The sequence below is a fragment of the Lagenorhynchus albirostris genome, chromosome 1 (genome assembly GCF_949774975.1).
Source record: "Lagenorhynchus albirostris chromosome 1, mLagAlb1.1, whole genome shotgun sequence".
NCBI classification, from domain to species: Eukaryota; Metazoa; Chordata; class Mammalia; order Artiodactyla; family Delphinidae; genus Lagenorhynchus; species Lagenorhynchus albirostris.
In genome coordinates this window covers 13,458,442-13,484,190 of record NC_083095.1, presented here as the reverse complement: position 1 = coordinate 13,484,190, position 25,749 = coordinate 13,458,442, and the positions used below count along the sequence as shown (strand labels likewise).

General features: G+C 45.2%; 1 protein-coding gene across 7 annotated transcripts in view; it reads right to left on the bottom strand.

The window, feature by feature from the left end:
* Positions 1 to 25,749, bottom strand: part of TTC7B (tetratricopeptide repeat domain 7B) — a 239,921-nt gene that overhangs the window by 84,994 nt on the left and 129,178 nt on the right. For all 7 annotated transcript variants that reach the window (XM_060170014.1, XM_060170084.1, XM_060170174.1 and 4 more), the window contains 6 exons: positions 14,616 to 14,699; positions 13,507 to 13,611; positions 11,624 to 11,741; positions 9,355 to 9,412; positions 3,888 to 3,960; positions 1,192 to 1,352 (listed from right to left, as the gene is read on the bottom strand). In XM_060170014.1, the coding sequence (XP_060025997.1) occupies positions 1,192 to 1,352; positions 3,888 to 3,960; positions 9,355 to 9,412; positions 11,624 to 11,741; positions 13,507 to 13,611; positions 14,616 to 14,699 (599 nt within the window). The remainder of the gene's footprint in view (positions 1 to 1,191; positions 1,353 to 3,887; positions 3,961 to 9,354; positions 9,413 to 11,623; positions 11,742 to 13,506; positions 13,612 to 14,615; positions 14,700 to 25,749) is intronic.

Genomic DNA, 25,749 nt, shown 5'->3' with positions numbered 1-25,749 from the left:
CTCCGTGAGCAAGTGGCAAAGCTCTTTAATTCACTCTGCATAAATAGCTGAACCTAAAAGAGAAATCTCTAGTCAGAGGTTTCCTGGATTATAATGAGAATTTTCTCGATGGGGAGAAGAGAAGTGCCCTTTTCACTTGAAGACAAAGAAATGTTTGTAATGGAAACGTGTGAACCGATTTTCTGAGCGGAGTTTGCTGAAACGCACTGATTAAAACCACAGTGAGGTGATGAGGCAGAGAAATAAAGCCAAGGCGGGTCCACTTAAAATTTGCATTATTTCTGGAAGTGGAGAGAGCCTGCCTTCCCTTCTCCCCCTGCCCCAGGCCGCCCCCGCCCACTGCTGACCCTGCCACTTAGACAATGAGAACCTGCCAGCCTGCGGGACTGTTTACTGTTTCTGGCCACTGTGTACTGGTTACTAAGCTACTCCACTGAGGATAAAATGAGTAGCCCAAAAGACAATCTCCTTCTCAACAAAGCCTAATCAACAGGCCTGGATTCAGGGATTCAGAGGGAAGAGGTGAAGACGCAGACAATTCCAGCACATGGCAGTGTGTAATGACAATTAGGTTACGAACAAACACTGCTGATTGATTCAAGGAATTCCATTTCCTAGAGAATAAACCTAAGACACAAAGAGGTCAGGTATCCAGATCAAAGTTGCCTAAAATATAGTGATCACCTGGAAGTAATGGAGTCCTTTATGGAACGTGGGACAAACAAGCTACAAAGCAATGTTTCCCAAATTTCAGTCATTGCAGTTTGTTCAACATAGCTTTTGCCATATCCATGTATATTAATATTTCCCTTTAAATTCACTTTAAAACAACTCATTTAAAAATTCTTAGTCTCCCTCTGAGCAATAATTTCTATGAAATCACACTTTGATAGGCAGCTGTATTTTCTCTAATGTACATTTTAAAATGCATAGGTATTAAAATAAAAATGTTCATCCACAATGCATTTAAAATCATCTTGTATGTCTCAAAGGTACACAATGGGAAAGAATGGATAAAGTATTTCAACTCAGGTTGACCTGAAGACTATGTTTGTTTCTAAATATCATGAAAAAACAAGAGTAGAGGGGATTCTGTACTATTTACCACCAGGAAGTGCATGAAAGACTTAGATTGGGAGAAGTAAATTCAATACCTTCTGTGTAAGGAAAAGCAAGTCCAGTATCACTTACATAAAATTTTCTGGATATTCACTCAGGGCCATGTCAATGATATTCAGAGCATCATGGTAATGCTTTTGTGCTGACAACAGGAGGGCAAGGAGGTGCAGGGAGTTGGCATCATCGCCTTGAAGTTGAAGAGCTTGGCGGACATACCCCAGAGCCTCTGGTATCTGGTTTAAAACAAAACCAGAAAGAATTTTTAAACACACACACACACACACACACACACACACACACACACACACACACACACACACACATAGAGCCACCATTTCAGTATCTGATTCTCTGTATATATCAGGAGTTGTTTCACCATGTGCCACACTCAGATTTTAAGCCATCTTCACGGCAGCCCCAGGATATTAACCACAAACACGAAAACAGAGGCCCCCTTCAAGCAACAGTATGACTAATGAAGTGATACAAGAGACTCTGTTTCTCAGTACAACTGCCAATACCAAATCGTTTACTTCTCCCTAAATAATCTGTCTCTTTTTCCACAAAACTGATTTACTTTCGATTATGCCCAAGATAATTTCACTCTAAATGGAGACACATAACAAATTCCCAGCAGTTTTTATTGGAATGAAACTGACTTAGCTGAACTGTTCTGATTTTTTAAGTAGTACTGAAATTAAACTGCTTAATAAGTTTCAGAACATTAAACAGAGCTTTCCAAAGGATCAGACACCTGTGATTCTTTTCAAGTCCCTTTGTCCTGCATCTCCGTTAGACATCAAGGAACTATGCAAACAAATTAACCAACCCCACACCTTTCCAAACTACAATCCAAAGGAACTCCACCCAAGAAACAAACTGCAATGCCACATACACAGCAGGTGTGTCCAAATTTAAGTAGGATCAGATACAACCTTAACCTTCAAAATCCAACAGCTCTTCAAGACTTTCTTCAAAATCACCCAAGCACAAGGGTGGATAAAATGCATACATAACGGGTATCTGAACACCCGAGATTCTATGCAGGTTTAACAGTACCTAGGGAGGATTAGAACCTGAAGCTGGATTTCAAAACAGGCTCAAGACTGAAGCATTCTTACACGGTCACCCCAGGGACTCCTTTCTGTCTCCCCTCCAACTCCGGGCCCTGCCTGGACCTCTTCTCAGCTCTCCTGCTTCTTCCCAAACCCTCAGTAACCTCGCTCCTTAGTAGGAAACCGTGACTTCTGTCTTTACCAAATCTATTCGTTTTCCTCTCCGAAATACCATTTTTGATGCATGTAAGTTAAAAATGCTGGTTACAGAGGCTTTCTGTTTTGAGCCGTAGAATCCCAGCTATCACAGCAGGAAGAGATCATCCGGCCCTACACGTCACTTCACGAAGTGAACCCAGAAGGCTCCATCTACTGCGCCCCTCCCCAGGGGCACAGGCTGCTGTGTAAACAGCACTGGTATTCTGGGAGGGTCAAAAGGCAGGTACACTCATGATATCCGTTTTTAGGGATGACTAGTGTAATCAGGAAAAAACTGATACAGGGTGCAAAGTGAGGTCCTTAAGGGCTGGGCGGACTTGAAGGAATTCGAAGCTGGTTCCTTCATTCAATGAGTATTAGTGAGGGCCTACCACGTGCCAGGCAGTGTCCCCGCTGCCAGCGCAAAGCAATGATGACAGATGTGGGTTCCTGCCCTCAGGGAACCTAAGGTCTAGTGAGAAAGATACTGAACAAGAGAGCTGGGCAAGAGGAAGCAGAGGAACGGGCTGCTATGGGAAGGGGGCTTCAAGGAGGAGGCGAGCGGAGCTCCTGGAGGAGGAGAGAGACTGGACGGTCGGTCACCCGCCCACAGCTGTCTCTGCAGCAGCTTGTGGTCAGGCCAGCTGTGAGCCACACCGTGCCAGGTGAGCTCTCTTGGTTTCCTTGGTCCCCAGGTCGCCAAGGGGAGCCACTTCTTGGCAGCATTCCCTGGCCTCCGGGAAGTCAGATACATGTGGACAGCCCAGGCCTGCCAGGGGAATGGCATGTCTGGGGAACTGACCTTCGATTCACCCTCCAGTCAGCACTTAGGATTGTGCTGGGGTTACCACCAGTGTCTTGCACGTGGTGGGCAGGCAGACATGGGGCCGGAGTCTCCTGAACAGCTGGGAGGGAACGGGAGGGTAAGAGAATGGCAAAGGCAGCTTCTGGAAGCTACCGCTGGGAAGATGAAGGCCAACAAAGCTTGCACCTCCAGCAAGGAGAATACTGTCGAGTCTCCTATTTCGAGGAGACACTGTGTGTAATTGTTCATATCTTCTACATATTTGAAAGGAACTGGTCTCTTTTGTCTACACTCGCTGGCATCTTCCTGTCAATCACTGATACCCTTATGACGACCAGGCCTCACCAGTGACTAAATCCCCACCATGCAGCTCACCACTGGGCTCTGTTAGCAAGGGACAAAGGCTGTCTGAGGACTCCTCCGTCAGGGTCTACATCATGTGCTGCATCCCCTGTTGCCATGTGACCCCAGGTGGGGCCCTCCAGATTTGCAGATTTAATCTCCAAAAGCAGAGCCTGCCTGCCTTGTGTCTTCACAGCTGGTGCTCCAATTGACCGAAACACCAGGGTCTTCGCTGTGAGGAGGCAGCGGCCTCTGAGGAGAGTCCCTGGCTCCAGGTCAGCCTCAGGTGAAGGAAAGCAGGTCAGCTACTCCCTCAAACTGTATCAAGACGGAACAGGCACCAAGTGTGGGAACATTGGAGAACTGACCTGTCTGGAGATGGCAAGCTGCAGAGCCAGGTAGAAAGCTGCTTGGTGATCCGTAGGTGACAGGCTGTGGGCCCTGAAAAAGCATTTGCAGCTATTAGTACATGAGAGAGGCCATTGTTACTTTCCATGTCAAACAAGTACTCCCATTTGTATTTTTATTTATACCAAGGCCCCATATTTTTTTAAATTAATTTTCATTGGAGTATAGTTGATTTACAATGTGTTAGTTTCTGCTGTACAGAAAAGTGAATCAGTTATCCATATGTCTACTCTTTTTTACATTCTTTTCTCATATAGGTCATTACGGAGTATCGAGTAGAGTTCCCTGTGCTATACAGTAGGTTCTTATTAATTATGTTACCAAGGCCCCATATTTAATTTAACTATTTAATGTTTCATTTAAACTCTTCTCCTCTGTCCTCGAACAAATGGCATGCATGTTTCCTCTTGCCACTGTACATGGGAATGACACAGGAGCATGTCTCTGTTTTGTTTAGCATCTGAAATGGCAGCCAATGGGCTTGACTTTGAGAAGGAGCCTGGGGCTGAAGAAGCCACAGGCCCCGAGGTCTGACCTCCCCAGCAGACGCCTCCCTTGGGCTGAGCAGGAGAGTTCCACGTGTCACGCTGGGACACGGTGAGGCTGTGAGCATACTTGGCAAGGCGACAGCTGCTTTGGTTAAGTTTTCGCTTGGTCTTAACACTACTTTATCCAAATTTCTGGATTTCAGAGAAACCATATGAAAATCAAAGGCCCGGCTCTGCTTGTAAAATGAGGTTTTGGTTTTTTGATGAACTATAGAGAGAAATGGAGGATATTCATTCAGTCTTTTGAAGCTTCTACTAAGTTCCATGCAGTTTAACTAATTACATGCAACCAAGACATGTAAGACTCTGTGGCCAGACACCAGACTTAGTCTATCAACTGGCTTTTGCCACCAATGGGAAGAGGCTATGCTGACCTCCTACTTGATGGCAGACACGTCATTCTTGCTTTTATGTGGAAGTCAACTGTATCTTACCACAAGCAACTGGGGGGAACTAGGGGGTGGGGGATGTTCTCTGTCCTTTTTTTAACCTTAAGAGCAAAACTCCCATCCCTGGGGAATCTTCACTAGTAAGTTTGCCTCCAGACACTGCCTTAGGACTCCTCTCACTTTAGTCTAAGAGGCTGAGGCGGAGGATTTGCCTGTGTTGCCCTTTGAGATGTCTTATTTCTAGCAGAGGCCTACTCAGCATGCCCCAGTTTTTATTACTTGACAGGCATTGGTTTTTCCATGAATTTATACATCAAAGAATATTTTTCTTTGGTGTTCATAAAAAGTGAGATTGGAATGTCATGGTTTCTGTCTCTCCCAATTATTCAGGGAAAATGAATACAAAATGGATTATGAAGAGACTTTGAATTTAGCATTATTTATTTTATCTCATCCTCTTTCACAATTAAACCAGCTTTCTACAACCCTCAAAAAGAATTCCACAGAGCTATAATTTTCTCAGCACAGTCTAGAGTTTTTACAAATGAAGTTAAATCAAATCACTGTTGTTTCTACCCAACACCAACCAAGTGAAAAGCTGACAATGGTCTGCTGAACTCAGGGTGTGGATAAGAATAGTTCTGACCAAAGGCCCTACCTTAGCCTCTTCAAATGATTATTAACTGTTAGCCACAGCACTAAGAAACAAACAGAAGTGCTAGAAATCTTGGCATCACTGGGGTACATTAGGACAACGTCGGAAGAATCGTCAACTTGGCTAATAATGAATATCCAACAGCCAAATTTCTAATGAGGCACAACTTAAGCAGACACATTTTAAAAAAAAACCTTATTTCAAGAATTTGGCTAATACGTTAAACTGGCCACTTTAGCTTATGAAAGAAAAAAGGAAACATGGAGATGCTCAAAAAACTAGAAAAAGTGCAAGATGTTCATCTCAGGTAGAGTCCTGAAAACGTGCTCCAGTTGCGCGGGACAACTTCGGCAGCTAGGCTTCCTGTGACAACACCAACTTTGTATGCCCACAGAAAATGTGCTTGACAGAAATCATCAAGCAATGCAGGTGAGAGGAAGGACATTAGTGATCTTGAAAACTGCAAGCTTGCTGGACTCTGTACGTGAATTTAGAGCAGCGCTATGAATCCCATTCCCATGCTGTGAGCACCTGGTGAGGCTGCTAAGAGAAAATCAGAGACCTAAAAAATGTCACTACAGGGGTGCTCACAAAGTGCTTCCCTTGTCAAAGCACCTCCATACTCATTAATTCCATTTTTATTCCATAGGAAAAGAAAGAATTGCAAGACACTGGCCCACTGAGGGCACCCATCTATCCACCCATCCACCCATCCATCCATCTACCCCTTCATCTCTCCATCCATCCATCCATCCACCCATCCATCCACATTATGCAGTACCTACTGTGATGCCAGGCCCTGTGTTAACTTTTAGGGAGCTTGGAGATGAATAATACAAGTGCCTTTCCTTGAGGAGCTCCCCCCAACACCACAGAGGGGGAGACCTAAATGATCATTACAGTGCAGTACGAGCAGTGCCCTGAGAAGGGTATGCCAGACTGCTACTGGAGTGCATGCGATGGGCCTCCCAGATCACCTGGCTAAAACTTAGACGGCTCTGAGGTCCACCCCATCATTCTCCTGAACTCTGGCTCCAACATCCTCTGGAGCTGAACCAAGAATACAGAGACAGCTGATCAATTTTAACCCTGGCCCATTAAGACATGTACCCCTTGTAACAATAATAACTACAATTTATGAAGCATCTACTATTAAGCATCTTGTTCGAGAACATCAAGCAAAAGAGGTAAAGCCAGAAGTGAAATTCCGAGGCCTGGTCTCTCCACCGTATCACCCTGCTGCCTTATTTAGCCGATTCTCCTTGAAGTCCCCTTCAATCCTGATTACAGTAGACATGGGATTAGTGTATCATTATGTTAAGAAAGAAAAGTGCAAACCTGGTTAAATCTATTACTCTGGGACCTCCCATTACTTACACACATAGGATGACCCACTTGTCCTGGTTTGTCCTGTATTTCCCTGGTGTTTGCACTGAAAGTCCCATATTCTGGGAAACTGCTCAGTTCCCAACAAACCGGGCTGGCTGGTCACTCCATACCCACAAAACATACCACATTCAAACTTAAATTCAAGCTAGGAGTGGGAGAGGAAAATAAAAGTGAGATTGTGAGACTGTGTCCCTTCTACCACACTGAGTGATAAACACCAGTGACACCACGCAGCCCGGATTCCTGCACGCTGGGGGGCAAGTCACTGAGACATGCGCTCGACTGTTTCCAGCCTGGCTTTTCTCTGTAGGATGTGAGAGCCCCCAGGAGCCACCACTGAGATCAATACAGCATCTTAGAAAGCTTTGCAAACAACAGTCTTTCTTCACTATAATTTTGTACAGGACATATGAATTGGTTCAGCCTCTTGGGCTCAGCTTATGAGTGTATGAACAGCTGAGGGTCTCAACATTAAGATGCAATCATGCAACTGGGATGTCTTCAAAAATCACCTCTCTGAATCCAGGAGAGAGCAAACCTTTTTGAATTCTGACTCCAGTCATAATTGAGCTAATTTTCACACGCTGTATCTGCAACCTCACCACTTTTTGAGATACACCGTTTTCTTTTTAAACCAAATTTGCTAAACAATAGTATTAACAGAATTGTGGGGAGAAGATTTAAAATATATAGTAAGAAAATATTTCTCATCCAAGTGATTTTTAAACACTCATTTACATGTAAGAAGTAATACAGATCCTTCTTATTTACTTAAAATCTTTCCCTTATAGACTTTTGTACAGTACACTAGGATAGTCCTAGTTCATGCGTACTTGAAACCAAATATTTTTATTACTTTGAAAAATACCCTTAAATACACATAAATACAAATTTAGGTTAGCCTTCCCCAATAGAGTCACGTAGGTTAGTAGGATTTTATTCCGCTTTATTCCCATATGAACTAATATTTTAAAAATCCCTTTGAATTAGAAACTAAGCAAAAGAGGAACAAAAAGAAATTCAGGCCAATGGAACAGCTGTTATATAACATGAAGTTATGAATTCTGCGGCTCAAGGCAGACCACCACCATGGCTGTTTTTAGAGAGCCAGTAAGATGAGCTGATTTAAGGAAAGTGAAACAGTGAAACAGATGTAATGACCACTTTCTTAGGCATCCATGTGTGGGTTTTACAAACTAGGACTGGAAAATTTAAAACTCCAAATCATTTGAAATGGAAATGCTTTCCACACTCCGTGCTGAAGGAGATCAACAAAAACTTAGCACAGAGATAGGAGGTCTGTTTGCTGCTGTCAGTTGGTACCTTCTGTCATTAACCAGTCTGGGACTGGCAGCGTGAAGGAGCTATGGGCACGCCTGCTAGGAAATGGAAAGAAAAGAGATGAAAGTGTTTCAGACTAACTGAAACCAAGTGCTAATGATTTCGTGATAAAAAAGGAGCATGTACACTGTGACAAACCTACAGGCAGCCCTAGTTCTAAGGAAAGAAATCTAACAACGGTTATTAGGTATTGAGAGGTCCTCGTAAAACTTTTGGTTAAGTAACTAAGTTTCTAATATAATTCCAAGAAATCAAGTAACTCAGGTATATTTAAGCTGACAGGATCAATACCAATTCTAGATTGGACATCATGGGGCTATACTTTCAGACAGTGATTCATGTTAGTGATTTATTATGCCTGCAGTAAGAATAAAATGAGGGAAGTGTGGTGTAGTAGGTACCAGAGAAGCCAGTCAGCGTCAGAGACCTTGACCTTCCTGACCTCAATAGCTACAGGATTCTGGCTCTTTATCCCTGCATCTCGGTCCCTCACCTGCAGTGAACACACGACTTGTTCCATCTACCTTATTGGTGTGGGGTGAGGATCAAGTAAGGGGTGTGAAAGGCCACTGTGACATGCAAGCGGTCTCTAATTATAAGGCCTTCTCCTAATTTCATGAAAGGTACAGTGATGGAGATAAGCATAAGGTATTATGGAGCATGGAGGGGATGGAGAGACCTGGGACCTGCTGGCCTGACTGTCTTATAAGTATTTCAGAGACTGCCCTAAAGTCTGGCCTTTTCATTTCGTAATATAAAAATCTGCAGATTGACACGTTAAAAAAAAAAGGTTGCAAAGAATGATGCTTTTTCTAGATGATAAAAAATATCTTTAATAAAAGGAATCATCTCCCTAGACATAAAAAACTACCTCTCTTAGAGCTGAAATCGCTTTATTAGGAATGAATAAACATATCAAGAATGCAGATTTACATGGCAACAAGTGATGCAGCAAGTTTTATACTGTCTGTTCGGTACTCGAGAGGAAAGACTCCCAGGGGTAAAATACTGTTTACATAATCTTTATAAATATCTCTTCTTTTTATACTTATCATACTTTGGTGTCATTATGTACAGCCGAGTGAAAAGATGAACTCCCACTCACCTCTGAAATGCAAGAAGCGCCTTTCTCTGTAGGACCTCCTGCATCCCTCGCAAAGAAGCTAAGAAAAGGGTTCGATTAGTCAGTGGCATGGGAGATCAGGGAGTTTCTGACAAATAGAAAACTCATCACAAAAACTAAACATTTGACTGGATTAAGAGCAACAAATTCTGGGAGCTTATGTGCCCAGTCCTGTCCCAGGCACTGTCGAGGATGGGAAACGAAGGCCGTGTCAGCCTGAGGCCCTTGCACTTGTTGGGCATAACTGTGGAACCATGCCAAGGCGAGAGTGAGAGTTGGCTGGTCACTCTTGGTACCCCCAGGATAGCAGCCTGTCTTCAAAAGACCAGCTGGGAACTCCAGAGAGGAAAACATTCTCAAGGGCAGGCATGTAATTCACGGGTGAAGAATGGCTCTGCCAGAATGGAAGAGAAGAGATTCAAGCCCCAGTGGGTGGATTTGACGGCCTTCAGAGTTCCTTCTGGCACCGAAAACCAAGGACACTAGCCTGATGCCATGGAAGGCCAGTTTAATTCACGGAGGCAATGGCTAGGACCTTTAATGCCTTGATGTGAACACCAGGGACAGACAGGGCAAACCCAACACTGATACTGGAAAATCAGCTCAACACTTCCCCTGTAGACAGCATGTGAGAAATGCCACCTTAGAGTCTTGTAGAAACTAAAAAGGTACTTTTTACGGGGACAACAGAAAAACTCCTAGAGGAACCTGTTGATGGCTGCACCTGGAGATGGTCCTTATCTAACAAATCCAACATGGCAGATCCCATCCTGACATCGCTCTGAGGATGGTGGAAGGCTGCCCAGAGCTGGATGTAGCTGTAAGCCATGACTAACTTAGAACAACAGTGAATGAGCTAGAGGCACCCAGAGAGCTGTCCCAAGGGAACCATGGATACAGATGAGACCCAGCAGGGTCACGTGACTCTCCCAAAATTACAGGGTTAATTAGGTGTAGAGTCTCAACTAAGAAGTTATATGGATAAACATATGCTATGAAATTTACCCTTCACTGAAAGCCTACTATAGTTAAAAAAATGTTCTGGGTATTGCCAGTATATATGAAAAATTAGCAAAAAAAATCTATGATTGAAAATCAGCTGATATGCAAAACTTCTCCAGGGTCTTTGATATTTTAGGGCAGAGGAAAGAAAGATTTGGGGTAACATGTAAAATAAACGATAGCAAAATTACAAAGAAAGCAAAAGAAAATGAATACCATAAAAGTCAGGGTCGTGTTTTCTGTTAAGGGGGCTTGTGATTGGGAGGGGCACGTAAAGGGCTCCCAGGTAGCTGGCTAGGTTCTATCTCCTAAGCAGGGTGCTGCTTATAAGAATACTTTCCCTTATACTAATTCACTGAGTTGGACAATCATTTTTGAGATTTTTTTTTGGTATTTGTGTTACATTTAACAACAAAATGTAAAAGGAATAATAGAAAGTTCAGAAAAACAATTTACCCTTTCTGCAAACATATAATTGAAAACTCATTAAGTATAGAAAACATAATTAAGATTTTTTTTTTTAGCCGGAAGCCCATCCACCAAAACAGTAAATACATCCCAAACGTGTAATGTCACTGCATGTGCCATGAGCCACTATACTACACATGTACGTATCCGTGAATTAAAATGTGCAAATGGGGACTTCCCTGGCGGTCCAGTGGTTAAGACACCGCGCTCCCACTGCAGGGGGCTTGGGCTCGATCCCTGGCTGGGGAACTAAGATCCCACATGCTGCGCGGAGCGGCCAAAACATAAATAAATAAAAAAGAGTTGTTTTAAAAAAAAAAAAAGTGCAAATGGAGAAGGGGCAGGTACTGATAAATCAAGGGATGCTTTCTGGAGGAGGTGGGCCCTGAATGCTTCTACATTCCTAGCCTAAGACCCAACATCCCTCCACATGGGGAGAGCTCAGGCCAAGCGCTGGGGCAGAGTCAGGTGAAGGCTGGGTGGGGTGAATTCTCTCTCAGGGCCCTGCTCACCTCACTCCTCAGGACAGATCCCTACAGCTGCCAGCTGGGCACCACCAGCTCAGTGCACCTGTGAAGAGGGCCTGGGAGCCGGGGCACAGGGCCTGCATTTCTTCCCTCCCATTCTCCGACCGGTCCAAGCAAAGAGGACAGCGGTGGCAGGTCCCCACAGGACGGCAAACGAGGAACCAGCCATGTGCCCTCCTGAGACAGGGGATGGGCCGGTCCTGCAGTGCAGACTTGGTGGCTCCCCAGCTCCCGTGGGCGGGGACTTCGCTCACCGTCAGTGGCCTGCAGACTGTACGTAAGCCCCAGGGCCAAGTAGCCTTTGGCCTTGAACTCTGACGTTTTCTCTCCCGCATCAACGACGGTTTTGGCAAACTTCTCAGCCTCTTCCAACTGAAAAACCAGGTAAGTTAAAAACAACACCAACATCCTGCAGAATTTCTAACATGAGTTCCCGTAAGCATCTGCTGTCCTAAGCGATTTCTGATGAGTCACTGTGAAAATAACTCCCAGATCTTCCAGTTCCACTCTGGTGATTCTGTTTTCTGTATTTCAGCTTCTCAACAGTCCTCAGGATTCCCACCTTGCCTTTTTGCTTTCAACCTTTCCTTATTGCTTTTTTGCCCTCTTTTCCAAGGTCACTTTCATACTTGGTGGGGCTCTTTGTCGTCTCTGTTTTTCACTGATTGGTTCTGTGATTAGATTGTGCTAGGTATTCAGAAGTTATATACACATGTATGTATAATTTGTAAAGAATAAAGTTCTTGAAATATTTTGTGCTTGGGTCTTTCCTTTTTTGTATGACATAAAGAATCTTTTAGGCTTGGATTCTCTTTCCCACAAGCTGTTAGAAATTTCAAAACTCCATCTATTTATTTTACAGTACACCGCACACAGACCTCGCACTGGCAGATTCCAAAGGGAAAAATGTGCACCTGTAAACTACACCCACAATAAGACCTTTTGCACAGCTCACTAGAGGCAAAAATAATAAGATTTGCTCCTTCGGGGTATGGTAAGTGTTGATGTTACTGAAGCTGGGTGATAGTACATGGATGATAGTTGATTATACTCCTTACTTTTGCGGTATTTGGAAATTTTAATGATAAAAATGTAAAAAATATACAGAAAAGATTTGTTATTCTCATCTTGTAAAAGAGAGTCAGGTTTATGTTAGGTGTTATGGTGATGAACGATGCCATCGCTGGAAGGAGTGTGGCAGAGTCACAGCTGGAAGCTGGCATTTTCAAAACCGAAAGATTCGGTCCACTGCTCCAGCCACTCTCGGGGCCTGCCTGCATGTCCCCTCACTTGCCACACCAAAGTGTTAAAACCTGCACGGGCCACACAACACCTTCACGGCTGTGTTTCAGGTGAGAGCCACATTTCAAAACGTGTTTTTTCTTCCACACTTTCCCAAGAAAAATTTGACCAAAGTAGGACACTTTCTTCACAATGTTTACTTTCGCCCTGCTGGGTGAGAATAAATGGAAAAAAAGAGCAGCAAGGACCGTCATGGTAAAAAACCTTAGCCACGTGCCTCAGTCTTTTGGGCAACTTCTTCTTATCACTAACCTTGACATGAAGTTAGAGAAAGACATTAAAACTCCATCATATGTGGCGAGCAATTGAGTTTTCTAGTTTCTGCTCAAACAGTACGTTTTTGAGGTACTACAATTGTTACAAATCAGGCTCTTCCCAGATTCAAAGCTGAACAAGAACATTGGAAGCGGAAAGCCTCTGTGCAGGAAGAGGAATGAAGGAAGTTGGGTTTACACATGAGCTAAAGTAGAGGTTGACTCTTGGCTTTACAGAAAAGCTCAGGCTCTCCTAGGAGGGAATCACTGAGTGACATAGACTTTTTCAGTCCCATATGACTTACATACAGGATGCATCTGAGTAGGAATTCCAATTCCATCTTACCATTTCTACTTTTGAAGCACATTCCCATGGAAAAGAAAAACCTGGAGTTGTACTGATTCCCCGAAGTCCTTGGGGTGGGGTTGAGGCCTGAGGAGGGCTGTAGCCTGGGCCAGAAGCCCGGGGCTCTGAACAGCCTTGCTTTTGTGTAGCTGATGCACTGCTACTATTTCCTCTCTGCCTAGGAATCAAAAGGGTGGCAGCCCCCGCACATGCGGAGGGCCCCAGCCCCACTTACCCAGTGAAGGGAGCCCATGCACAGCTTTGCGGCCAGAAGTGGGATGGTGGCGTCGTCCGGCTTCAGGCGGATGCACTCTTTCAGCACCTTCACCGCGCGAGCAGACTTGGCAAAAGGAGATCATTTCTGTGAAACTCAAAATTTTTGACAGAACCAAATACTAAAGCCTTCCCAGTGGGGTTTCTGGTTAGGATACACTCTTAATGAGGTTTTCCAACTTTCACCCAATGAAGCAAGGGCCTGGGGATGGAGATAACCTGAGCTTGGAACTTTTGGGGGACCGGGGAGTAAACTGTGGTTAAAACAAGTGAAAACGCTGCCCCGAATCCCCCTAGTTTTATTCCCTACTTGTGTAGCCATTGTAAAAGTAAGAAAAAAATAAAGACAGTGGAGGTTTACATTATTATAAAAAAGAAACTATCTAATTTAAAGCATACCATTCAGAATGGAAAGCATACCACTCCACTTCGCCCCAATAATCTTGTGTCTCAGACTTTACAATTCACTAAAGGGCCCAAATTAACAAGAATAACAGTGGCTATTATCTTTATTGAGTGTGTTCGTTTTGGGGGTCCTATGCTAAACACCTTGTGGGTATCATCTCACTACCTGATGACAGTTCTGTGAAGTCGGTACCATTTCTCCATGAGACGGAAGAGGAAGCTGAGACACTAAGTGACCTGCCATGGTCCACACGGCTTCGAGGTCAGCGCCAGGCCTCTCTCTCCACAGACCTTGCTTTCAGCCAATACCGTACACGGTCTCAGATCACATCTTGCTACAGATAATTAGCAGATTTCCCCTGCCAGGAATAGTTTACACTCTCAAATGAGTGAAAGGGGTCAGTGTGAAGAACTGACCTTAGTTTTAAGCCACAGCTTCAGATAAATAAAGTTACAAACACTAGAAAAAGGCAAGAATTTCAAAATTTTCTTCTCAATGATGTGTCCATGTTGGCCCCCAAATAATTACATTCGATCACTCATTTATAAATGACCACAGGACAGTTTCAAATAGCTGGTGTAGACATCTACCAGGCATCACGTCATCCCATGAAATTCAAGTTAACCACCAACACAGAGGATTGCATGTCAGAAAGGGAGACTCACTTTTCCAGCAGCCATGAGTGACAGAGCAAACTGGTACCAGAGGTGGAACTCCTCAAAGGCAAACTTCATGGCTCTTTCTAAGCACTGGATTGGAGAGAAGAACAAATGCAGACAGGTAAGAACTGCCGGTGGCGCAGCTGGGCGGGTGTGAGTGTGCGTCTGTGCGCACTAAGAGCAGTCCTACCACATCTGCTTCCCTGGAATGCTTAAAGCACCCTGCTCCTCCGAACCCTCCCGAGGCGCCCCCCGAGGCAGCCCCCTGGGCCAGAAGCCGGGGGCAATCCACAGCTGACTACAACACAACCCTTGATCCCAAGTAGCTTTTCATCCAATACAGGCAAAGAGGCAGGTACACAAACTACCCAAATACAAGGTCCCAACTGACAAGTGTCCCGAGAGGAGGAAACAGAAAGTACTGTGGGAAAGCGGTCACGGGCATCGGGAACGGCATCCTGGAAGACTGGTACTTGAGCCAGTTCTGTTGGATGAGAAGGGAGAAGACACAGCTAGGATTCAGAAACGGTGCTCCAGGAAGAGGGGGGACAAACAAGGACGTGGAGGCACGAAAGAGGATGCTTCGACGTGCCAATGACAAGTGGTCCAGTATAAACCCAGCTGAGGGCACGGGCGGCCAGGAGGCAGGCGCGGCTGGGGCTGCGTCACTGAGAGTCTGACATGGCGGCTCCTTGTCTGAGTTGTTCCATCTCCCTCCCCCTCCCCAGCTTTGGTTCTCCCTCCTCTGTGCTCCCAGAGTTCATACTTGTGTTAATGTGATGTCTTCACCCGCCCCAGCCCAGCCCAGCCCAGTCCAGCCCAGCCCAGCCCAGCCCAGCCCAACCCAGTCCAGCCCAGCCCAGCCCAGCCCAGCCCAGTCCAGCCCAGTCCAGCCCAGCCCAGCCCAGCCCAGCCCAGTCCCACTCTGAGAAACTATCCAGGGCAGAGATCCTGTCTTCGCTGTCTCCTCAGTGCCCGCCCGAGGCGGGAGATCTACAAATGCAGGTCACCCAATCCATGAGGAGCCTCTGGTTTCTGCACAGAGTGACACGACCATGTCAGAACCTAAGGGAGATCATGGGATGAGGGGGGTGTATGACCAGGGGGGTGTATGACCAGGGTGGATGAAGGCCAGGAATAAGGTGGATAGAATGGTCCAGGGACTTCAGAAACAAGGACAGAAGCAAGAAATGTGTCTGAATTAGAATCAGCAAGGAAGGGCCACCCAAGGAAGGAGCGGGTGGCTGGTGAGATGGAGGGAGTGAAGGGGGCCCCCAGAGTCTCCAGCCTACATAACCGGGAGCAAACCCATGGCACGGAAGGTCTGTGTATGCAGGGTGTGTGTGTGTGTGTGTGTGTGTGTGTGTGTGTGTGTGTGTGTGTGCGCTTATTAGAGAGAACGACAGAGAAAGAGACAGAGAGAAAGAGAGACTGGGGAGGCAACCTGAGGGGAACTAGCAGGCAGAGAAGAAAGTGCAGAGATGAGTTAGAAAGCCAGGCCCCTGGAACAATGGGCCTCTCATGTGAGGCCTCCTCCCGAGGAGGTTTTTAAATGAACAGAAAAGCCCTAAACAGCAACAAAACCTTCACCCTGAGAGGGCAGACAGCTCCCATCAGGGTAACCTCAAAGACTGATGGACATGCGGTGGCACCTACGGCACCACGTGGCCCCTCTTCTCCAGCGACGCTCCATGCAGCCCAGGAGCGGAGGAGAAGCACAGGTGGGATGCTCAGAATTCATGGGTGCCCAAGGAGGGAGGGGCAAGGGGCTGGGGCTGAGAGACAAAGCAGCCACAGAGAAGGTCATGATACAGGTAAAGTGAAGGGGTGAGAGGAGAGGAAAGGATTCCAGGATTTTAAATGATATTCACAGAGAAAGTCACAGTAAATACTACGCTGGTTGGTTTACTGTGAAAACCTGCCCTAAAAAATATATTAAGAAGCGACGTATAAGCAGTTAATAAGCCCATGCTGATGATGGTGTAGGATGTAAAACGGACACTCGGTCCCTCATTCTGATCCCACTGGAGACACACTTCGTCAAAAACTCGGGGGTGGACATGTGACTCCATCCTAGACCAGGATGTTGGCAGAAGTTAAGGGGAGGGCATCTGCAGTTGGCATACACTTTGCCCTTAGCCCTGGTCCTTCTTCCGCCCGGGACACAGACTCAATACTGGAGGTGGGGCGGCCAGGAAGTGAGAAGCATGAGGACAAATGCTACCCTCTAGAATGACTGAGCAGAAAGAGAGAAGGCGCCGGGCCTCTGATATCATGAGATGCTGCAGCTGCCTCTCCTCAGACTTCCTGCCATGGGGAAAAAATAAACTCATATTTGGTTAAGGCACTCACTATATGGTGGTTTTGTTCATTACTTCTGGATACACCTCTCACTAATAAAAACACTGAATAGCAGAGCTGGGATCTGAATCTGTCGCCAGAGCCCTCTTACCTGCTCTGCTACACAGATGAGCAACAAGAAAGCATTACTGTGCCTTTAAGAAGCACAGTGGGTGTAAAAAGAGGAAAGTAGCTCGCTGAGAAGATCAAATGGGCGAGATGGGGTGGTGCGGGAAGACTTAACCCAGGTGTGGGGCGGCACGGGCTGGGAGCATGTGGGGCAGGACAGGTATTAAGGAGAGAACGCCAAGCGGTGAAAAGCCAACAGTGCTTGGAAACTGACTTAGGGAAGGGGGATGAGGGATGATGAAGAAGGAAACCAGAATGATGATCACATTGGTGGAAGTAGGCAAAGGAGTCAGTATGTGGAGAGAAGTAGGTAGATAATGATCAAAAATGAGGTTTGTTCTACAGCTCCACTCAACTAATTCATTGCAATATAACCACTAAGCACTTAAATGTGTACACGGAGACATTTAAAGGTTTAAGTGCTTTTCTGCCTCCTTTTGTGAAGAACAATAAACATCAACTTCTTTCCTGATAAACAAAAGGAGCTCACAGCTCAGTCTGCTCTGAATCAAAAAGCTAGATCTTATAAATAAGTGTGCATCCTTATTTTCTTTTGTGACAAAGGCCAACATACTCATTATCTTCGGTGAGAAACATTCATGGAAGCCTAATCAGTATAGAGCTCCACTCCAGGTGCTCCAGGGAAATACCAGCCCTCATAAAGAGTAGACTCAGAATCGTGGGGCTACCAGGGAACTTGGGAAGCATCTAGTCGAAGTCTCTTAACGGAAGGGACATTTGTCATTTTGGCTGCCTATCACCTCAAAACTTTCCTGTTTATTTTCAGGCAGGGGTTGGGGTAAGGACATCCTAGATAAAAGGGGAACAGACTCTGCTTTCCAGGTGCCAAACCTAAGGGTGAACGAAGGAGGGAAGCAACTGGAGTGTGTCACGTGACCTGAGCCTGGCCAGTGAGATGCTCCTGCCAGCGAGCTGCATCCAGAGGTCTGGGCAGGGGGACGGGCTGTTGGAAGTTGTTTTCCGTGGCCAGGCCTGGGGGCCGTGGTAGCAGCTGGGTTGGTGGAGGCCCTCCAGAGTTAACAGTATCCTCCCAGACTGGGGCAGGGGGTTTTGCCTCCTCAATTTCTGCTCACCCCTGTTCTTTAGCCTTCTGTGGACCCTGTGTGCTAAACGGTATGCATTGGTAGATGCATGACTTTTCTGCCTGAATTGACAAGTCAGGTCTGTTACCTACAACCAAGGCTCTGAAGGTGCAGCCGATCAAATGCTTCAGGCCCCTCTGATAGCACCCCCTACCACCCAGCCCCCAACAAGTAGCTGTACTACTTCTGCCTGAGAACTTTCCAGAGTAGGGAATTCATGACACGTACAGCAGCTAGAAATAAAGAATCACCACAGATTAAGTGTGTGAATTTGGGCAAGCCAATTAACTTCTCCATACCCGGATTCCTCACCGTAAAGTGAGAAATATAACAGTGATTAATGTAGAGAGTTATCAGGAAGATTAAATTAGTTAATACATAATAAGCAACAGGAACAGTACTTCAGATACAGGCTAGTAGGTGCTAAAAAAAGGTTAGCTATTACCTAAAATTAACATTCTTATATTAAAAGAGAAAATGTAACATGACATCTATCATTTTACCCAAATTTAATATATGAAAATTCAAATGTATAATACATTATATCAGAAATAATTATCTACTTTACAAAATGTTTCCTCATTTTAGAAAAGGATTCAATCTGAGACCCTTGAAAATAATGTACAACTTTATGGAACCGAACTGTTAGAATACATGTTTATTATTTCCTTAATAAGTGGTATGGACTAAAAGTCTGTGTCCCCCCCCAAAATTCTTATGTTGAAACCTAATCCCCAATGTGACCGTGTTAGGAGGCGGGGCCTTTGGGGTTGATTGGGTCATGAGGGCGGAGCCACAGAGAGATTCCTTGCCCCTTCCACTGGGTGAACAGCGGGCAGTCTGCAACCAGAAAGAAAGCAGGCCTTCACCAGACATCAAATCTGCCACTCATGACCTTGGACTTCCCAGCCTCCAGAATTGTGAGAAATAAACGTTTGTTGCGTACAAGCCACGCAGTCTGTGGTATTTTGTTACAACAGCCCAGACTCGCTGAGACAACAAGCTCTTTGCTAACACTGCAGCCAAGTGCTCTTCTAATTGCTTTACAGGAACTGCCTCGTTCGCTGGTCCTAATGACCCAACAAGGTCCAAGCAGGTACTGTTACATTTACAGAGGAGGGAAATGGAGCACAACTCTGCCATGTGACCATGCAGGGTCTCAGAGAGCTGTGGCAGAGCCAGGATCTGCACACAGGTGGTCTGGTTCCAGAGCTGGAGCGCTTATCCATAGCTCTCCACTGCCTCTGAGACGTTAATTACAGACAAGCCACTCAACTGATTGGGCCCATCCCTACCGCATAAAGCAGAGTATAGCTAAATAAAAGCCTCCTAAAAATGCCACACGTTCCCTGAAATACTCCCGAGATTCAACAATATTTTGTACGGCTGAGGGGCCCTCGCTCCTGTGTCCTCTTGGGGATCCCTGGAGCTCTGAGGACTGAGGCCTTTCCAGCTTGCTGAATTTTCAGGAAACTTCACAGATCCCAGAGATGCCCACCAGCATCACGGTGGCCCATCTCAAAGGCGCACGATTTGACAAAAGATGTACACAGGCCATGGTTTCCTCTACACTGCAGATCTTTCACAGCCCCTCCCAGCTCGGACCCCATTCTCATAACTATAACTACCCACGTCCCATTATAAGCCATCGGGGTGTCATAGAGAGAGTTAGGAAATGCAAACCAACAATTACAAATTAACCCTTCACCCCAATTCAAAAGTATTGGCGCTCTGGCCTCAGAGCCGATGGCTCTGTCTTCCTGTGGGCTCTTGGCATCCTCTATAAAATGACGGCAGCTGGCTCTGAAAAAGTGCCCAGACAGCTCCAGATGCTCCTGAAATCCTGATGCCAAGCGTACTGCTCGGCTATGTAACGCGTCCTCCCCTATGTCCCTGTAAACACGGAGATTATATAAATCTCTAAGCACTCAGGTCGACATACCTCAATCACAAAGGAAGCGCTCTTCCAAAGAATGCATCTAAGACCAAAGGGAACTTGGGCGTCACTGGAGCACCTGCTATCCACAGCCTCTGCCCCTTAGACTAGGTCTTTACTCACCCCAGTTCTGTTTGGCTATCCCTTTTAAGCACCTTAAACACATATGTATGTGACAGAGTAAAAATTTCCAGTTTATTTTCCTTCTTAAAAATTTTTATTATTACTATTCCTGTTCTCTGTGAGTTAACTGCCTTTGATACAAATAAGAAGTTTGGTGATAAGAAATTTTTATTGTTGAAAAATTTCAAACACAAAGATAGGGGAAATAGCATAATAAATCCCCGTGTACCCTTCGCCCTATTTCAACTACCAACTCAATTCTCAACCCTGTTTCATTTGTATCCCTACCCATTTCTCCCCAACATATTATTTTGATGCAGATCACAGACAGCATAACATCTTGTCCATAAATTTAAAAATTCCAGTTTTAATGAAGTAAGGAGCCTGGGAGCAGAATATATGCTATAAAGTGAGGTAATTCACATTTCAATAACGGTTCCAGTCTAAAAGAGGTACTAATGAAAATGGAAGAAGATGTAGGTGTTGCAGGATGGAGACAGACGGGAGTGGGGTGCATATAAGAGGCGGCTTCGGTCCCCCAGACCCAGCCTGGCTGGTGGCTGGAGAGGAGAGCAGCACGTGCTGATGGCAGCGGCTCTAAGGCCAGACTGCCTAAGCTTAATCCAAACGCCTCGCTCACCAGCCAGAGGGTTGTTATTGGGTTAAAGGAAGTCATACGTGTAAAATGCTTAGAAGAGTGCCTGGCACAGAGCGAATGCAATAAACATGCTACTGCTGATGTCGCTTTCATGAAACAAAGAAGTAGTGGATGCTGCTGCAGGGCTAGATCTGCGGCGAGGAGCCCTGGGAACGGGGCTGGGGTGCCAGTGGAGGGCAGGGGGAGAGAGGAAGGGAGCCCCTAAGTGGAAAGGGGGAGATGAGAGCTGGCCCTTTTCCATTTCCAATGTCCAGCGGAGAGACGGCAGTGTGGGCCTGGGGAGCGGGACGTGGACTCCAATGCAGATCTGCAGATCCCTTAGTCACCCACACAAAACAGCAGGTGATATCTCCAAATCATCTCCCTTACAAGGAAAGAAGATGGATTTGGCAACAGTATTATCTCTACCAGGAAAGACAGGTCCATTTGCTGCAATCAGACTTACTGCCACCTCTCTCTAAATCCCAGATAACATTCATTTAATATCAAGAATATTTGGTAGAACAATAATTAGACTCTAATTGGCATCCTAATCATTTGAGTGGTCATCAAAATGTCACTTCCAAAAATGTTATTTCCTTTTGGTAGCAAGAGCTCATCCCTTCCAGTCTCCTAATTTGGCTTTTCATAAACGAGCCGTCTCTGAGGGGGCTCCAGGGATGAGAAGTTCTTCTGGCAGAAGAAAAGGATTTAGCAATTACCTTCCTAGTATGCAAAGCCCAATTACACGAACTGGGTGCATGGCAGTGACAGCTGTGCAATACCACAAGCAAGGAAAAGCCAACGTCTATATTTGGAATTCAACGGTGAGATTCCAAAACCCATGGGGGAGGGGGCAGGAATAAAATAATCAGATACCCCTCAAATTTAGCCTGGAGGGGATGTCTAAAATTCATCACTATTAAAATAGAACAAATAACATAGAGAACTGTCTCCATTATTCACCTTTGTGGACAGGTTGGCCATATCCTACAAGTTCTCATAACCTAGATCCTTCGATTGATTAGGAAGCTTTTCTTTTCTACATCGTATATACTTAATGAATCAATTAATAAATGTAATTCCTGGCAGGTGTGTAACAATTTTTAAAAATTTAACATGGTATATGAATAATATTTCATTTCCTTACTTTAGCGGTGAAAAACTAAGCAATGAAAAACTATCTAAGCAATTTAGACATTCTGGACCATTATCTTAGACCCACAGATTGATATAATCAGAGAGCGTGTTGACCTTCGAGATTATCTCGTCCCATTCTTACTTTACTAAGGACATGGAAACTAAGACCTAGAGAGAGGAGATAGGACCAGCCCAGGGTCACACAGTGGCAGCCCTGGAATTAGAAGCCAGGTCTCATGATGCTCAGGTCAGAGCCCTTATTTCTAAATTAACTGCATATAAAAGCACAAATTAAAGTGGAGTTCGAGAGATCTACTCTACAAGGAGTCTGGGGCCAGGAAAAGCTTCTAAAAGTCAGGCTGATGAGACTCTCAGCTACAAATAAAAGTCCTCCTACCCAGTTTTGAGAAAACATAGACAACACCCATCAAGGCTTGCTCAAGTTTTCTCCCCTTAAACTGGAAATAAAACGGAGCAAACCCCACGTCCGTGCCCCCGCTTCCCGTTTCTCTTTTTGCTCTAAAGCAGCGATATGGCTTCAAGCAGAGGAGTGTCAAACCTTTATTACTTCAGCAGATGCTTAAATTAGAGGCCACCGCTGCCTCTGGCCATGGTGGGGGGAGTAGAGAGTGGGTTGTTTTTCAAAGGTCACAGACTTTATTACAGAGCGTGAACGCTGGACGCCACCCTCCGGCACGCTCTCCCTTCGAGGATGTGAAGCAACTGGATCAAGTTTGCACAGTGAGTAAAGGGTTGCCAGGTTTCTACTCAAATACCGCTCCATCTGCTCTTTTGCTGATGTAGCCCTTTGTTATTCTTACAAAATGAATCCCTAAACTCAGGAAATGGGCATTTCATTCCTCTCCCTCCTCTCTCCCCAACTGCCCTCACCTTTTGGTCTTTGTTTTCAGTCCTTCTCCCCTGGCTCTGGGCACCAGGGACTTCAACCATGGTGGCCCCTTGACACACACAAGAAGTAGGGAGGGAGGTAAGGTGTCCCGGGTGCTCCCCAGAGGTGTGTCTTACACAAAGTAGGTGTTCAACGAACGCTTGAATATAGGTCGAATGTTAGGATCCATTCTTCTGGTTGTCCTGTAAGGGGGGCCCCAGACAATCTTCATGACCTTGGATTTGGCAGCGGATTCTTAGATATGACACCAAAAGCATGAGCAACAAAAGAAAAAAATCAGTACACTAGACTTCATCAGAATTAAGAACTTGTGCGCATCAAAGGACATTGTCAAGAAAGTGAAAAGACAACCTACAGAATGGGAAAAAGTATTTGCAAATCATGTATCTGTTAAGGTTCTTATCCACATTAAATAAAGAACTCCTATAACTCAACAACAAAAAGACAAACAGCCCAATATAAAAATGGGCAAAGGGGACTTCCCTGGTGGTCCAGTGGTTAAGAATCCTCCTGCCAACGCAGGGGACATGGGTTAGATCCCTGGTCCGGGAAGATCCCACGTGCCGCGGAACAACTAAGCCCAGGCGCCACAACTACTGAGCCTGCGCTCTAGAGCCCATGGGCCACAACTACTGAAGCCCGGGCGCCTAGAGCCCGTGCTCCGCAACAAGAGAAGCCACCGCAATGAGAAGCCTGCACACCGCAACGAAGAGCAGCCCCCGCTCGACGCAACTACAGAAAGCCCGCACACAGCAACGAAGACCCAAAGCAGCCAAAAATAGATAAATAAAAAAATAATTTTTAAAAAAATGGGCAAAGGTCTTGAACAGACATTAGTCCAAACAAGATAACGCAGATGATGAATATGCATGTGAAAAGATGTTCAACATCATTAGTCAACAGGGAAACTCACAATGAGATACCATTTCACACCTACTGGAATGGCTATAATACAACAACAACAGCAAAAAAACAAAAACAAAAAATAAAAGCGTGGGTGAGAATGTGGAGAAACTGGAACACTCGTGCCTTGCTGCTTGGAACATAAAATGGTGCAGCTGCCGTGAAAAACAGTTTGGTAGTTCTTCAGAAAGTTAAACATAGAATTACCATGTGACCTGGCAATTTTACTCTTGGACATATACCCAAAAGAACTGAAAACAGGAACTCAGATACGTGTCCATCACTGCATTATTCACAATAGCCAGAAGGTGAAAACAATCCACACGTCCATCAACAGACGAATGAATAAACAACATGTGGCATATACACACGATGGAATATTACTCAGCTCTGAAAAGGAATGGAGTTCTGATACACGCTATCAGATATATTATTACAACACAGCTGAAGCTTGGAAACACTAGGCTAAGTGAAATCAGCCAGAACCAAAAAACTAGTACTGCATGATTCCATTTGTATAATGTACCCAGAATAGGCAAATTCACAGACACAAAAAGTAGCTTAGAGGTTACCAGGTTATGGGGGTTGTGGGAATGGGGAGTATTGCTTAATAGGTACAGAGCTTCTGTTCGGGGTGATGGAGAAGTATGGAAACAGACATACTGGTTACACAACACTGTGGATCCAATTGATGCCACTGAATTATATATTTTAAAATGGTTAATATGGCATTTTTTAAGGTGAAAAATTTTTTCCCTTGAGGGCCATAAGAAGAGAACAATGATGCTTGTTTCAAAAAACATACCCATAATGGTGGGAATATAGACACCTGTGGCCACATCAGTGGCTGAGATTCTTCAGGGCAGGCCTGTCGTTCAAAAATGATGTAGTTGATCCCTACTGGGCTGACCCCCAAAGCTGGACCAGAGCTGGGATCTGCACCAGTCAGTGCTCTGCCCCAAGCAGGGCCCACCTCTTCCTCTGCTATTCCCCAAGTAAAGGACCTTTAACCTTTGGGCCTACCTGGGGAAGATACACTCATTGCACATCCAGGGACAGTTTACCCCCAAACCAAAGGAAAGCAGGATGAGAATGTACATTGGTTTTGAAGCACGGGTTTATTCAGCAAGTGTTTATTGGGCACCTATCACGAACCAAACGCTCTGCCTCGATTTCTCAGAAGTCTGCGGTTCCGTTTGCATCAGGCCACCCTGATGCCTTCTAGGGACCCTGGCATGTAGGTCAAGGCTGGGTTTCTGCAGAGTGAGTGGGGCTGCATGAAATACCAAATGTTAGTGTAAACTAACAAATGATAGGCCGGTTAAGCAGATGTAGTTAGATGTTCAAGTGTTTTCTACAAGGCTCCCTGATTAAATAAGTGTTTGGGGTACGGACGTGTAGATGCCCCTTTGGTACAAGCACGAGCCAGACAGTTCTACCCACAGAACTATAAAGTTGTTGAGATTTACCATAAACAAATGAATACGAATTCAACAGGAAAGATAAAAAAACCATTTCTGTCTTTAAAGCTGCCATGTCTGTGTAGAGGGGATACACACACCCTTCAAAAAGGACCCCAAAACATTCTGTCAAAATGGAGCCATTAATAGTCAAATTCAAGAAACAATTCCTTAGCAGCTTGGGTTCATTCTAAAAAACAGAGAAAGCGGTGCTTGTTGCTTTACTTTTAATAGCGCAGGTTGTCATGCCAACTAGCGCTACTGTTTAAAAAGGGGGAGAAAAAGAAGTGTTCCTTCCTACACAAACCTTTCAGCAGGGCTTCACATCAGTCTTTAAAAACATGAAAACTCCTAGCACTGGAGATACGGTAACCATTGCGCTTATATTTAAACCCGTTAGGATGAGGATGTGATGCTCCTTTGGTTTGAATTCCCTTTGCACACAGCGCTCCTTGCCCA